We start from the raw sequence: 14,797 nt of genomic DNA on the forward strand, positions 1-14,797 counted from the left end.
AAAGGCGAAAATTTTGATGTGTTAATTGTTTTCTTATTTCGGTTAAGTAGGTAGGTACTGATTTAATATTATGACATTGAATTGCAAAAAATGTGATGTAGGATGTCAGTAATGTTTTTGTACGAAAAATTTGTTGTTGGTAACATTTTAGCGTCAACATAAATAAGTTTATTGAAAAAAAAAATTGGTTCATAGGTATAGTAAAATAAGTAGAATGCATATAAAAATTGCTTTGTTTAAAGATAAAATATATTACGTGTTTATTTAGTAATAAATGGTTTTTTTTATTTCCCAAATATATTTTAAACCTATACCTAAGTAATCACATAAAAATTAGGATAGTTACTATTTTTGTAAACTCCAACAGTCATTTGGGTTTATATATTTAAACCAATTCTCATAGTAGCAAATATAATACATATTGCTACGATCGGCGTCGTAGCGTGTGTGTAGCAGTCGTAGCACTTACTCGTAGCAAATATGATCATGGTTAATTGAATGATAATTTTAGAATAAATATGAACGAAATATTAATAAGTCATAGTCGTACTAGTAAAAAAAACTCTAACGTCGCAATATTTACTTCATTTTTAGCCGCTGAGCTCAAATCCGAAGCTATCTTTTTGCTATAAACAGCACATAACTGATATCGTTCATGTTTTAAAAAGATAAGGCTTTAAATTCTTTTCACCCTAAAACTTCATTACACTGATCTTCTGTAGCACTTTTGGCTGAAATTGTTCATTAGTACTTTTGTCCCTAATTCGCCTCATACCAGTAAATTTGTCAAGTGGCTACCGATCACCCACTGCGTCAATATTAACAAGTACAAGAGACAACTATTCTTTAATGAAACAAGTGGACACCTCGAGAGGCACAATAGGGTCCAATAGGGCCATATGCCACAGTGTTGTAATCCACTTAGCAAGGTAATCGCTGTAAGTCCCCGGTAATCCGGCGCTGGCTATTGTGGCGATGGGAAGTGCGCAGGAGTGGAAGTAATAAAATCACGAGTGGCGACAGGCGGGGATTTATGTTAAACTTTTTTATATGCTTAAGTAGTAATCTATAATAATAAACGGGAATAATATTTTTTATTTGCTCCAAATAAACTTAAAACTTTGCATCGATTTTTTTTACTCAACACAGAGATAAATTAAGACTGTAAACGTTAACAAGGGATCTTTTGTTTTTCTTCCTACCGACGTAACTTCGGGCAAAAGCCTAGTGTAAAAGTTATTATTGATGTGCATTTCGATTACCCAACAAGTTAAAGTCTAAACAAACACAAGCGTCATCCTCAAATTACACTAAGTACTTTACTGTTCCAGTAAGCATGACGTCTTATCTTAATCTTGTATCGAACGCCTATCTCCCATCTACACTTAGCGCAGATAAAGGAACACCCAAAAAATATTTATTGTGTTTACACAAATACGTAGGTGGTAATCCGAGAAACGCGACGATCGTTCCAAATATTAAGTCAGAGAAAGGGGCCATTGTGACGAAAAGATAGAGAAAAAAAAACTTAATAATATTATTGGGTTCTAATTTCGTTTGTAATTGTTAATCGTGGTATATAAAAGTGTCAGCGAGCGTGAATGGAGGTGCCAATTTGTATAGAATTACCACTCGAATCGGCCCTCGGAGCTTCTGTTACACAATGTAGAATTGCACAAAAAATGCATAATAAATTGTACCGAGGTGAGATCCTAATAAAATAAATCTGATTATTCAAGTGTTGCGTGCGAGTTGACGCGGCGCATTCTCGTATTATTTCCGTGAATCATTTTATGTGGTGAAGAATTAACTCAAGTATACTTTTGAGCAGGCTATTTTGGTGATATTTAGTGAGAAAACATTTTCAGAATATAATTTTAAGTGCCGTATTCTACAAAATTATTATCAAATAGCTTACGCCCGCAACTCCACCGCATTAAATTAAATTCCTTAAAGTATAGCTTAGGTATGTCCTTATTCAAGGTCGATTAACTATTTTTTGACATGTAAAAGCATATAATTTGGTAGATCATTATATTTGCATTTTTATTATTTTTATTCGTTCAGTCATTGATATCTGTTAGGTTTAACTGAGACTCTTCGTTGATATGTTAGTCAATCAGTCAAGTGACCTCTCAACTATAGGTGCCTACTATATTTGACCTACAATAAATAAAATTAAATATATTCAAGAACACATAATAAGGGGTTCCTTATAAATAATACTTATAATGTTTACCTATTTTTAAGATTTTTGTGAGTACGTTCTACGTATTACCAATTTTTATTACAAAGTTTTGGTTTAATAACTTAACGATTTTTCATAAGGTAGGTTAGTGCATAGGTCCATAGCACGAATCGACAAAATGAGTTGCCGAAATATGTAGTTTTTTTTTTTCAAAATAAGTCCAATATACTAAAATATACCTAGCAGCCTAAAATACCTCCCTAGAAATAATAAAATCTAAACGAAGCAACTTTGCAACAACTAAAAATAACCAAGATCAAACAATGTTCTTATTTTAAATCAAAAGGCGTCCTTTAAAAGCCGTTCTATAGATAGGTAGGTGGAATCTAAGCAGACAGGAGTGGCGCCCTCTCTTAATTAGCCCCCTCCCCCCTTCTCCCCTTTTCGCCTGTTTCCCCCTGAAAACAGACTCAAAACAACAAGTACTGTATGTTAAGGTTTTGCCTTTGTTCTCTGCATTTTTGTGAGCTCGTGTGTAATCTCAAAGGAATGGTTGCACATTTTTCAACAATTTTCTTTTGGATTAACTATGCACTGAAATGTTGCCACATTCTAAAATGTGTGTAATTAGCGGAGCAAGCGAAGGCTGTGGTGAAATACTTACGTAATATTTTTTTCTTTAAAAATGGTGTTTTATTTAAACAAATTTTTAAAAATATTGTCATCGCTGAATAAATGAATTAACCTGTTCTTTAAATAGATGACTAATAAACGGTCTCATTACGTCATACAAGCCCTAGGCTAGCTTTTGTTATAAGAAGCAAATTTACTTACATTTCTTGTAGATGCGATATGATTTTCTAGAAGTGAAGGCGCGTTGATATCTTTTACACACATTTTCGACACATGACTACGAATATGTAATGAAGAAAAATTATGTCAAACTTCCAGCTGAAATGAAAGATAAATCAGGAAATTACACGTAAATATTTCCAAAGCAAATAAATATATCGAAGTCTGGAAATCTCCCGTCGAAATCGGCGGCGGCATCCGTCGGGCGCGGGATTATCTTCAAATAAGCGCATTACATTCCCACTTGCGCTGTGTGATCCCTATAACCACACAGCCTAAAATATCCACGTACTAAACTTTCTTGTCACTGACTAAACGAAAGATTTCTTAAACGAAATTCTATATACTGTGGCAATATAAGCCACTGGTGTATAGGTATATGATGCTTACTTGTGGGGAAAGCCCGCGTATCGTCTATACGGTTTTATTTGCAGATATACGAAATAACTAAGGTTTCAATGCTCACTACTCACTGTAATCTGGGATTTGGCTACGACATGGCCAAATAAGAATTTTAAGCTGGATTTTGGGTTAGGAATAAAGGTAATTGGTTAAGGTCGTGTTGTTATAAGGTAAAGCGTAATTTCGCTATATGAATGTTGCAGAAGGCGAATTAAATACTAAAAACTATTGTATGAAATCATAGAGTAACAGAAAGTTCTGCTGTAATTTAGATATTCACAATTATCACAATGAAAACGTACCAACTTAATTATTTTTAATAAATTTATTCAACCAATTTATATCGACCACAACCTATCCTCTAAATCACACCACGTTCACACAATCTGCGCAAATTTTAAGCGATTCACAATTGCTTGTAACAAAATGTATGTAAATTGATTTATATTCTACCTGGCTTTACTTATTGTTGTCCTAATTGCCGCGAGTTGAAGGCGGGCCACCCCGCCCACCGCTCAAAGCACTTTGTCCTCGACTGTACTCGCTCATTTACTCTGCACGCTGAACGCGACTGTACGCCCCGCAGTTTATTTTATGTTTGTATTGTTTATATAAAACTGACGCAAAGGCGTGGCCGTTTGTGCGAATTCGTAATAATAGAGCCGAATAACAGCAATTCATTACATTAGCATAAACGGGTAAATTGTTTAGGTTGGTCGGTAGTGCGAAAAGTTTGGACGCTTAAATAATATTTGCTATTTCAATAACCGCTTATTATATTAACGCAGTTGAATTTTCGAAATGGTAGCACCGACTGAATTTGTAATGCAGTTGAAAAGCATGGACGCAACATTAACGAGTACCTACTTAATTATTTGGCATCCTTTTTTTGGTAAAGTCTTCTTTGATAAAAACCATAGAGTTCCCCTCTTTTACATACACATACAATCCCAAAAAATAAACATAAAGCCACATCTTCCGTTCCCCATATATTGCAAAGTTTTACCTACACGTCGCAAAATATAACAGTACAAGTTGTTTCAGCAGACGTAGGTAAACATTCCACCGCCAAGCGACGGCTTCGTTTGCATAAAATTATCATGCCCCTCGCAACTTCGCTAATACCTCCTTTGTGACGCGAAAATATTTTGCGAACAGTTTTCCACACAAAGTCCCTAATTCAATACGCGGAGCGCGGTTTGCGGCTGACTTCAAGAGTCACTGTAAATTTTTATATTCATCTCAGTTATTTTGAGGTAAAAGTTAATTTACTTTTGTATATGAAAACTCAAAGCTTATTTATAGAATCTTAAAACACTTCTATAGAGAGTTTTTTGATAATTTGATGGCATATAACTTATAATTGACTTTATAGATTACGAATGAATGTTTAAACGGCAGATTTTTGGTATTTATTTGATATGTTGATCAATTTAGGTGACTTTTCTCGATCACCTGGCCTATTCGTTGAGATGTTGGAACTCAAATAGTTGATCAATTTCTGCTTATAGTATCTTCTTCTTCTATCACCTTCTCAGTAGGTAATATGGTAAATTATTTGAATCGTATTTTGTTGTTCTACAGTAACTGTTCTTGATCACTGGCCAAAAGTAGAAGTCTAGAAGGAAAATATTCGTCCAATTGGTATGGAAAAAGAGAAATTTATACAGGATTCTTGCAAGTAGGTGAGTTGTGTTTACCACACATAAAAATATAATTTGTTACCCTCATGATGAGATAGAACAAACGAATACAAAAAGTTCACTATTAGTACAAAGGATTTTTACACTATTTTCGAATTCAATGTTCGGTAAATTGAATGAATGAATTGGCTGATATAATTAAAATGCGTGTTTGCTCTGCGGCAGCGGACTGGGACGGATTTCATCGATCGGTTATTTAAAAACTGCGCAAAGCTTTGTCAAACATGTATCGTGAATGCTAATGTTATAAATGCAAAGTCTGTAAGTGCTTTGATGACCGATTTTCATGAAATATTGTAAGGATATAATAGTTTATAATATTTTACCTACTAGAGGTAAAACAAAGATATTTTTTCTAGACAGCCCAATGTGAATGAACCCCAGGGTAAGATAAATATTTCATTACCTATTTGTAACTTTACTAATGATACTATTCACGATGATAGAACAAACAATTTTATATACCTACATGTAGGTAAACATTTGTTAACAATTGAGCAGAAAACTAAAAGTCAACTTTGCAAAAAACTGAAGCTGTCAAATAAAAGTCAGAATTGAGATCGAACTTAAAAAAATCAGTATTTTGTCTACATTGAAGAAATAGAAATAGATTTCATATCAAAATAGGTCACAAGTATCCACTACCGCTTCTAAAGCGAAACTTCTTCATGTGTAGAAGAAAGAATTAGTTTTTATAAGTACTACCTCAACTGTCTACTAAACTGCCCTAACTAAAATTATATTTTTGGATAAAGTTATTTTACTATTAGAGATTAGACACAATTTACAGGCAAAATACAGTTTTAAGTATTAAATGAATTTTATGGTTTTCGTCAATAAAAGATTTTACGGTCAGTCATTTAAAACTAACCGGAAGTCACGTGAGGTGTCCGTCCGTGATCGCTGCAATAAAATTCCCATTATTTGACGTTCCTGTATCAAAAATATCATGTTTTTATCTCCCTATGGGGTAGACAGAGTTTAGGCTATCAGGACTCAAGTTTCGGCTGGAGAGCTTATCATGAAACCATCATCAAAACGTGAATCCTGTGAGCCTGAACTCTGTCTTCCCCATAGGGATTTAAATTAATTATATATATAATTTGAGAAGAAGTCAGAAGACTGTTGGCTCTGTCTACCCCGCAAGGGATATAGACGTGACCATATGTATGTATTAATTTAAACGCGCATGCAACGAAACCTTTATTTTATCTCGGGCGTCTCAAATCGCGTTACAATGACCGTGGTCACCGAGCGACGAGAAAGTTTAGGTAAAATCGCTTATTTGCTTACCTAAATATATCTTTATTGAATAGAAATTTACACATTAACCAGAAAATACATTGTTATAAATGAAACAAATCACTTGCAATGACGGACTTATCCCATGAAGGGATCTCTTTTAGTCAACCGGAAACAATAAAGGAACTAGATAATTCATTAAAAAGCGGCAAGTCACTGTGTTTTTAGCAACAATAAAATAATATTTTTTTTATTTTGTCAATTTGCGCAGAAAGAATAGACCACTCAATTTTTTTACCATACCTAGATGTCGTTAAAGGCGATTAAGGGGAGGCTCATAAACTTAGCATTCTTCTTGTTGGTATATTTGAATCACAATTCCATAATTTAGCCATACAACCGAACGTGGCCTTTCACCGTTTTCAAGTGGCTTTGTCTACCTCGCAAGGGATATAGATGTGACTAAGCTTATGTAGGTATGAATGCACAGATAAAGTAGCAGCAGACAGATAACCAAAACATTACAATACAAGAGTACCTAAGACATTATTACAAAATCCGGTACAGTAAGATGGTAATTGTGAATGCCACACTTTGAGTTCGCACTCATAAATAAGTATCTTATAATTAATAGTAAGTTATTACAACTTTATGCAAAAAAAAACATTTCTTTTTTCAAGATATCCAATAATACCTAAATTTCAACTAATTATACTTAGTCTCTGAGTAAAATCGCGGACAGACGGAAGATTACACATGGCAAAATTAAGAACTTAGGTATATAGGTTTCTTGTTTAATACGGAATCCTAAAAGGATGACATTTTTACAATTTATACTTAACCGTGTTTGTATTTGAACACGTATGCAAAAAACAATTATTAAAATCTATTCAATGTAGGTAAGCATAGCACCAAGGTATAGTTTCTACCTATCTAGCTATTAAAACTTATGTCAATTATAATCTTAGGTAAAATGTATACTTTAATACTAATTGGCTCAAGCTAGCGCAATAAATTCATGATTTGATAGACCTGTGATTTGCTCGATATAAATAGTTGTAATTTGTTGTTATTAATGTAATAAACAACAAATTAACTTATTATGTTTAATCTTAATTACTTTGTAATGAAACCTCCTTGTGGCGACATCACTATGTCACAATCACCGACGCTATCAGTAAAAAACAGCGAATAGTCTAAATCGCGCAAGCAAATATTTCACGGATTGGAGGACATACCTATACAACCTCTGACACAACATTGTCGGAACCGCGGTTCCCCAGGCATCACACCTAGCCTGGCGGAAGATCTTCCCTTTGGTGGCGGTCGAGCCGAATCATCGCTCCTGCTTAAGTGGTCATTATTTAGCGATGATTTGATATGAATCAGAAGTGGTCATACCAGGTCGTTGCTGATTAAGTAGTAATTCATTAAATAACAAAAATACAATTGTAATTTGTTCAAGTGAAATTATAAGCAATTAAAACTGTAACAAAGAGCAAGGCCAAAGTGTGTCATTATCAAAGATTTATTGAATCCGTTAAATGAAATAAAAAAAGTTACGAAACAAAAATACCGAAAGTCGAAAACGTTCAGGTGAAACAATAGGAAATAAATGACGTAAACAGCGGCTACAAATCTGCTCCGGTTTCCGTAGCCGTAGCCGTAGCATTGTCTACGAACGTAAATATTTCCTGTAATTACGTTATTCCCCGAAACACTGCTTTCTGTATAAAACACAAAGCGAGCTGAGAAGATAGTAAACAAAATGGCGAATTTAAATGGGCGGCAACTGCATTGTTGGCGCCAACACTCGCCGTCTCGCTCACACCTGTGCGAAACCATGTCTCTATATTTTCATTTCTCATTCATAACCAGAACAATAATACATTGAGGCTGGCACATCTACAGTGTAAAAACGACTTTATTTATTTTAAGTCTGGGCTCAAATTGTAGTAGTCAAAAATAAGGGTAAGCGCTATCACAGCGACTCCGTGGTGACACGTGGAACTGTTGCACGATAGTCCGTCCTATTCTCTCACAGGAAGTTAAGGGTATTTTTGTATCGGCGTCCCGCTTACACTTAGGTTCTGAGGAGTAATGTGTTGTTGTGTGTTGTGATATCGCTAAAATAACAGGGAAGCACTCACTACGAAGTTGTCATTTGTAACGGTTTCGCTGTGGATGGTAAGCAAAAAAACAAGACTTTTTCTTGTATAAAAAAGGCACTTAAATAAAGTCACGTCTGTATCCATTAGGGGGTAGACAGAGCCCACAATCTCGAAAAGATTGGAAGGCCACAGTTTATGATTGAGAGATTGCTAGCCTCGCATCGCCTCAAAGAGAAAGCTTTAGTTTATTGTTTTTGCCTTAGTCGCCTTTTACGAAATCAATGGGATAAAATGCAGTGGTCCTATTCTTAAGTGCCGGGAACCAATCGTCTACTTATGTATTGACACCAAAGTTGGTCTATTCCATCAGAAGCTTCTTTTTGGGACATCGAGCTAGGGACATGAATCACTAAGATGGCCGTCACACCTAAAACGTAACACAAAGTTGTTATTGAAGCAAAGGCGACAAAAGACAAATGGTACGCGTATGCCACATCAAAATTGCAACACTTTCCAATAGGCCTACCTATTGTTGAATAACATTTAGTTTAACGAGTTTTTTTATTTTCGAAACGAAAAGGCCGCCATAATATCTTTTGCTTATTTATCTGTGTGGCATCATAACTTCCGGATGGAATAAACCGTCCGAAATTGTTTTTTTTTTAGTTTTTGTAGACAAAACGCACACTTAATAACAATAGAACTAAGTGGGATTCAAAATTAAATCTTGCTATCTGTAAGCCAGTCAAAACCTTTATATTTTTTTGTCAGTAGTACAGTCTGTAGCCTCAAGGCAGGGCTCGTGGAGTCGCAAGCCATGGAGTAGGGCGTCGCCAAACAAAAACACGTATACACCGAGCGGGACTCTATGATTGGCCGGCCGCGTCGCCGGCAGACGCCCCCGGCTCGCGCCCGCCACGGGCTCCGCATCAGGAGCATTTCCCGCCGCGCGCTCCAATCGACAACATGTGCAGCGGAGCCGAAGGTGGCTCCTGGCCGCTCGGCAAAGATGCACCCGCCGTCACCGCCGCCGCGATCGACCACTACAGGTTACAACTCTACAATTACGCCGTCGCCGAAAGACTTCGGCTGTACCCACCGAGTGTAGCACCATGCTACTCGCCGTACGGACCACGACTCGCCTTATCTATGTCCCTGCTCCAACAACGAGCGCTTCAGCCAGAAGAACCCAAACCACAACACAGTTATATCGGACTCATTGCCATGGCCATCCTGAGCTCGCCGGATCGGAAACTAGTGTTATCTGACATTTACCAACACATCCTCGACAACTATCCGTATTTTCGAAGTCGCGGGCCCGGGTGGAGGAATTCGATAAGACACAATTTGTCTCTGAACGACTGCTTCGTGAAAGCCGGGAGGTCGGCCAATGGAAAAGGACATTACTGGGCGATACATCCGGCCAACATAGAAGATTTTAGAAAAGGGGACTTCAGGAGGCGTAAAGCGCAAAGGAAAGTGAGGAAACATATGGGGTTAGCCGTGGACGACGACGGCGAGGATTCTCCGTCACCGCCGCCTCAGTCGCCGCCACCGACAACAATGCCGTTGCCTTTCTGGGGGACCGGAAGACTGCCGGGTGGCTGTCAGGCCCGCAAAAGGCAGTTTGACGTTGCATCCTTACTGGCGCCTGACGACGCTCCAGAGAAACGTCGTCGAGACAGCAGCGGCGAAGAGGAGCACGAGGAGGACATAGATGTGGTAGCCAGTGATCAGGAGGAGCGAGTGGGGGAGGAGGAGACGCGGGTGCTGGCGCCAGCCGCGCAGTACCCGCTGCTGGGCGGCTGGTGGCCGGCGCTGGACCCGGCGCTGCTGCAGCAGCTCCGGCGGCACACGCCCGCGCCCGCCTCGCTCAGCCCCGACGACACACAGCGACCCCTCGACACGTAGGCAGTGATACGTGATAAACTTGTGTTAATGTGAATACTAGTTTATAGACTACGCTCAGTCGGCACTCAATTATGATTACGAGTAGTCAATGCCCAAGTGGCCCAGTGTAAATAGGTAGCCTACTTACTTAAAATTTCTTATTTTTCTGTACGTAGATTATTTGTTCTTATATCCTTTCTCCGAATTAAGTCTATTTCTTAACCTATTTTCGTAACAGTAAAATTTTTGGCGGGTCTGATAATATGAAAAAAATGTAGTTCTCGTTTTCATTGCCTGAAAGAGATTGCAGTGCGATAGGTACGATTTGTTTTTTTTATTATTTCTTATTGAATTTTACGTAAAAATCTATACTCCTCTTTATGTTATGGTGTATTAAATAGGTAAAGAAACTAAATACGTTTGCCACATAGGTATTATGTTTCTAATAATACCAACTTACTTAGTGCCGTGTGGTTCCCGGCAAAAAAGAATAGGACCACTCCATCATAAAGACATATTTTACATCACTTACATGAGAACATAAAAAAATAAGTTCGTTGTCACACTAATAAACGAAATATAGGTAACAGCAAAAGTTCAGTAAACTGAGATTATGTGCTCGGCTAATTGTCTCTTGAATACATCGAACGAGGTAATATTTTTGATACAAGAGGGTATCTTGTAAAAAAGGGCGCACCTTCGCACGTTATTGTCGACTGGCCGTACCTAATATTTGGTTCGTGTCCTAGGCAAAATAATGAAGCTCCCGCGTCGAGTGCAGGTGCGTAATATCTACTTGTAGAAAAATTGTAAACCCACGTAAGTATAGTGTCCGACGGAGGAAATCCATTCTAACATCAAAAAAAAGTCCAAATCATTTACACGCTATCATCTCCGAGCGTTAACATAGGAGGATCTGTAAAAATATTGTAAATTTTTGTACAAATGCTATCAATAATATTAAATAAATTACGTAGCCTAGTAGCAATGGCTCATAAAAATGTATAATGCCAGTTTTATAAGATAACAAGTCTGAAAACGACCAATCATCTGTCCTATATACCTAGATTTATTTGTATATTTATTAAAGTTAATTAATTCTTTGTTGTTATTGGTCACATATTGTAAGTACACATATTGTTGTTGATTAACTAGAAACTATTAATGTAATATAAATAAAAGTCAAGCAAGTCTAATAAAATAGATGGTATAACTAATTAATTATTTTATTTCCTTAATTTAGTACCCTGATTAACTTAATTATTCATTGATTAATAAATGACTTATTACAAAAATCACCTGTTCTCAATGCTCGAATTACGACACAAGAGGTCTACACAACAAATAAAAGTACGCACACACACTCTTTTATATATACGTATACAACTTGTGATTCTTGTTGTAAGCGATGGGCTGATATCTGTCACTATTTGAATCTCAATTCCATCATTAAGCCATACTTACCACACTTTATACATTTTACAGATGAACGTGGTCTTTCAGTCTTTACGAGGCTGTTGGCTCTGTTTACCCCGTTAAGGGATAAATACGTGAGTATATGTATGTATGTTTGTATGCATGTATTGACACACATACAAGGTTGTTATCTTTTACGGAGTAGACAGAGCCATTAACTAAAAAGACTCAGATGCCACGTTAGGTGGATGACTTCATGATGGAAATAATTAAAGCAACAGCGATGGCGTCAACTAAAGCTACAAATCAATGTATTGTGTAAATTAATACAATTTGACCGATATAGCAACCCATTTAGGTGCATTCATCAGAAAAACTAGTTCTATTCAGTAAAGTGAACACTACGAGTACCTACCATAGATTACAAAGGTGAATCATTAGGCAGGCAGTGAAATAATTTGTTATTATCAAAACTTTTATTTTATTAAGTATCTATCAAATGTGGTATTAATAGCTAGGTATACGTTATATTTCATCTTCTAAATTTAAAGTAGGTATTTTATACTGTTTCCGTAGCTTCACTTTGCTAATCTAGGTAATTTAAATACCTATAAGCAAAGTAAAAATAGTATCTTTTTGAATTAATCGATGTGAATTGAATCTTATTGTTGTAATGAATGTGGATGAAGCGAAGGAAGTATGCAGAGATCGTGACAAGTGGAAAGATGTACGAGTAGTCTCTGCCTACCTCTCCGGGAAGAAGGCGTGATTTTATGTATGTATGTATGATATGAATCTTTTTATTGAACTTTTATTTGAGTGGCAGCTTGTTTCAAGGACGAAATTACATAATTTTATTAAATTCGAAAATTCTTTTATTTAATGCAATATTGTGCCGTGTGGTTGCCGGCACCAATACAAAAAAGAATAGGACCACTCCATCTCTTTCCCATGGATGTCGTAAAAGGCGACTAAGGGATAGGCTTGCAAACTTGGGATTCTTTTTCAGGCGATGGGCTAGCAACCTGTCACTATTTGAATCTCAATTCTATCATTAAGCCAAATAGCTGAACGTGGCCATTCAGTCTTTTCAAGACTGTTGGCTCTGTCTACCCCGCAAGGGATATAGACGTGACCATATGTATGTATGTATGTAATGCAATATCATTAGGTAGATAACAAATAATGTAAGTAAGTATTCTCTGTCAATGTATGTAATTCATGTATGTTTACGCGTGTTTATATGGCAGAAACTTACTATATCAAATGTAAACTTATCTTTATCTCAATACTGAACGTGAATTTCAGTCGCCGTCTCTGCCTACCCCTCCGGGAAAGAGGCGTGATTTTATGTATGTATGTATGTATGTAATTTCAGTCTTTTTAAGATTGTCGGCTTTGGCTACCCCATAATGGATAAAAACGTGTTTGTATGTATGAATGCTGAACCAAAATCGACATTTTGTTTAAAGTTATTAACTTTTTCAAATATGAAGCAAACAAGGATTTAATTATCACAATCATGTTTGATTCGAGTTTCTTTTATGCCTGTACATAGATACATACAAATCTTCTCTTATTCATTGATTAAATTTATAAATATTCAGGGTAACAAGTATGAAATATTTTTCAAAAGTTACTCTAACAGTTCCGAAGATACTTTATCAGAAAGTGATTTGTTTTTGTTTGTAAGTAGTTATTTAAGAATTTGAAAAGAGGCGACTTATTAACAATAATCTATTTTAACAGTATAACAATAGTAAGTTAACTACTTCTGGGTACTTATTTCAAAACTAGTGTCCCGCCACGGCGTCAGCAGCAGATAATGTAGGTAGCTTACGATACCTTTTAACGGTTAAAGAATTTCTTTTGAATCGGTTGTGTATTTTCGAAGATAATCCCGTAATAACAAATAAACAAAGTTGCAAACTTTACCTCTGTCTATCCCATAAAGGATAAAGACTATGTAAAGTAGAATTTTACAATAGGTATTATAAAAAAACATATATAATAATTATACATACATAATATTCCTTGCGGGGTAGACAGACCCAACAGTCTTGAAAAGACTGATAGGCCACCACCAGAATACTAATTATATCTCTCATTAATTAAATTTATAATATACCTAAGTGTCAGTCACTTGTCTAATAACTTGACCATATCTCATATTTCTTCAAAACGGAAGAGATGTGGTGATAATACTTACAATTGGCACCTTACTTTATAAAGGGTGAACCAAAAAGATCATATCTTTGACAGAGAAAAAGGTAATATTAGGAGATGTGTCGATAAACGAACCAATTTTGCATTCTCACGGTTCGACGATTTGCAAGTTAGCCGTTTTGTGATAAACATCACTTTGGGAAAGGCTTATAAAATTGAATTGGAAATTGTGGATTCGTCTTTAAAACGGATCAATGACATCATTAGCCAAACAGATAAATAAATATATACGGGACAAATAATACTGATTGAGTTAGCCTCGAAGTATGTTCGAGACTTGTGTTTCGACATACTAACTCAACAATACTATAATAATTTATAATAAAAACTTATATAGATAAACATCCAAGACCCAGGCCAGTCAGAAAAAGATTCGAACCCGGGACCTCCGATGTCAAAGCTTACCTACTACCTCTGCTCCACAGAGGCCGATATATAAAAGTGATATTTTAATTGCATTACTTTTGGCGTTGTTTATAAGGATATGAGTTGTTGGTTTCTTTTATATAGGTACTAGAGGCCGCCCGCGACTTCGTCCGCATGGAAACCCTATCAATCCCGCGGGAACTCTGGGATAAAAAGTAGCCTATGTGTTATTGTCTTCAGCTACCTACATACCAAATTTCATGGTAATCGGTTCAGTAGTTTTTGCGTGAAAGAGTAACAAACATCCATACAAACTTATTAGGATTAGGTATACGTAGGCTTGCTAGCGGCTCGCCACGGCTTGCTATATCACAGGCAGATAATATTTTAACGTTAAAAAA

General features: G+C 36.4%; 1 protein-coding gene across 1 annotated transcript; it reads left to right on the forward strand.

The window, feature by feature from the left end:
• The first annotated feature begins 9,463 nt into the window (after positions 1 to 9,463).
• On the forward strand, positions 9,464 to 11,435 carry LOC106136022 (forkhead box protein L1). Its single transcript, XM_013336453.2, has one exon. The coding sequence runs from the start codon at positions 9,465 to 9,467 to the stop codon at positions 10,407 to 10,409; it is 945 nt and encodes a 314-aa protein (XP_013191907.1). The 5' UTR covers position 9,464; the 3' UTR covers positions 10,410 to 11,435.
• Positions 11,436 to 14,797: the final 3,362 nt, after the last annotated feature.

Source organism: Amyelois transitella, chromosome 16 (genome assembly GCF_032362555.1).
Source record: "Amyelois transitella isolate CPQ chromosome 16, ilAmyTran1.1, whole genome shotgun sequence".
NCBI lineage: Eukaryota > Metazoa > Arthropoda > Insecta > Lepidoptera > Pyralidae > Amyelois > Amyelois transitella.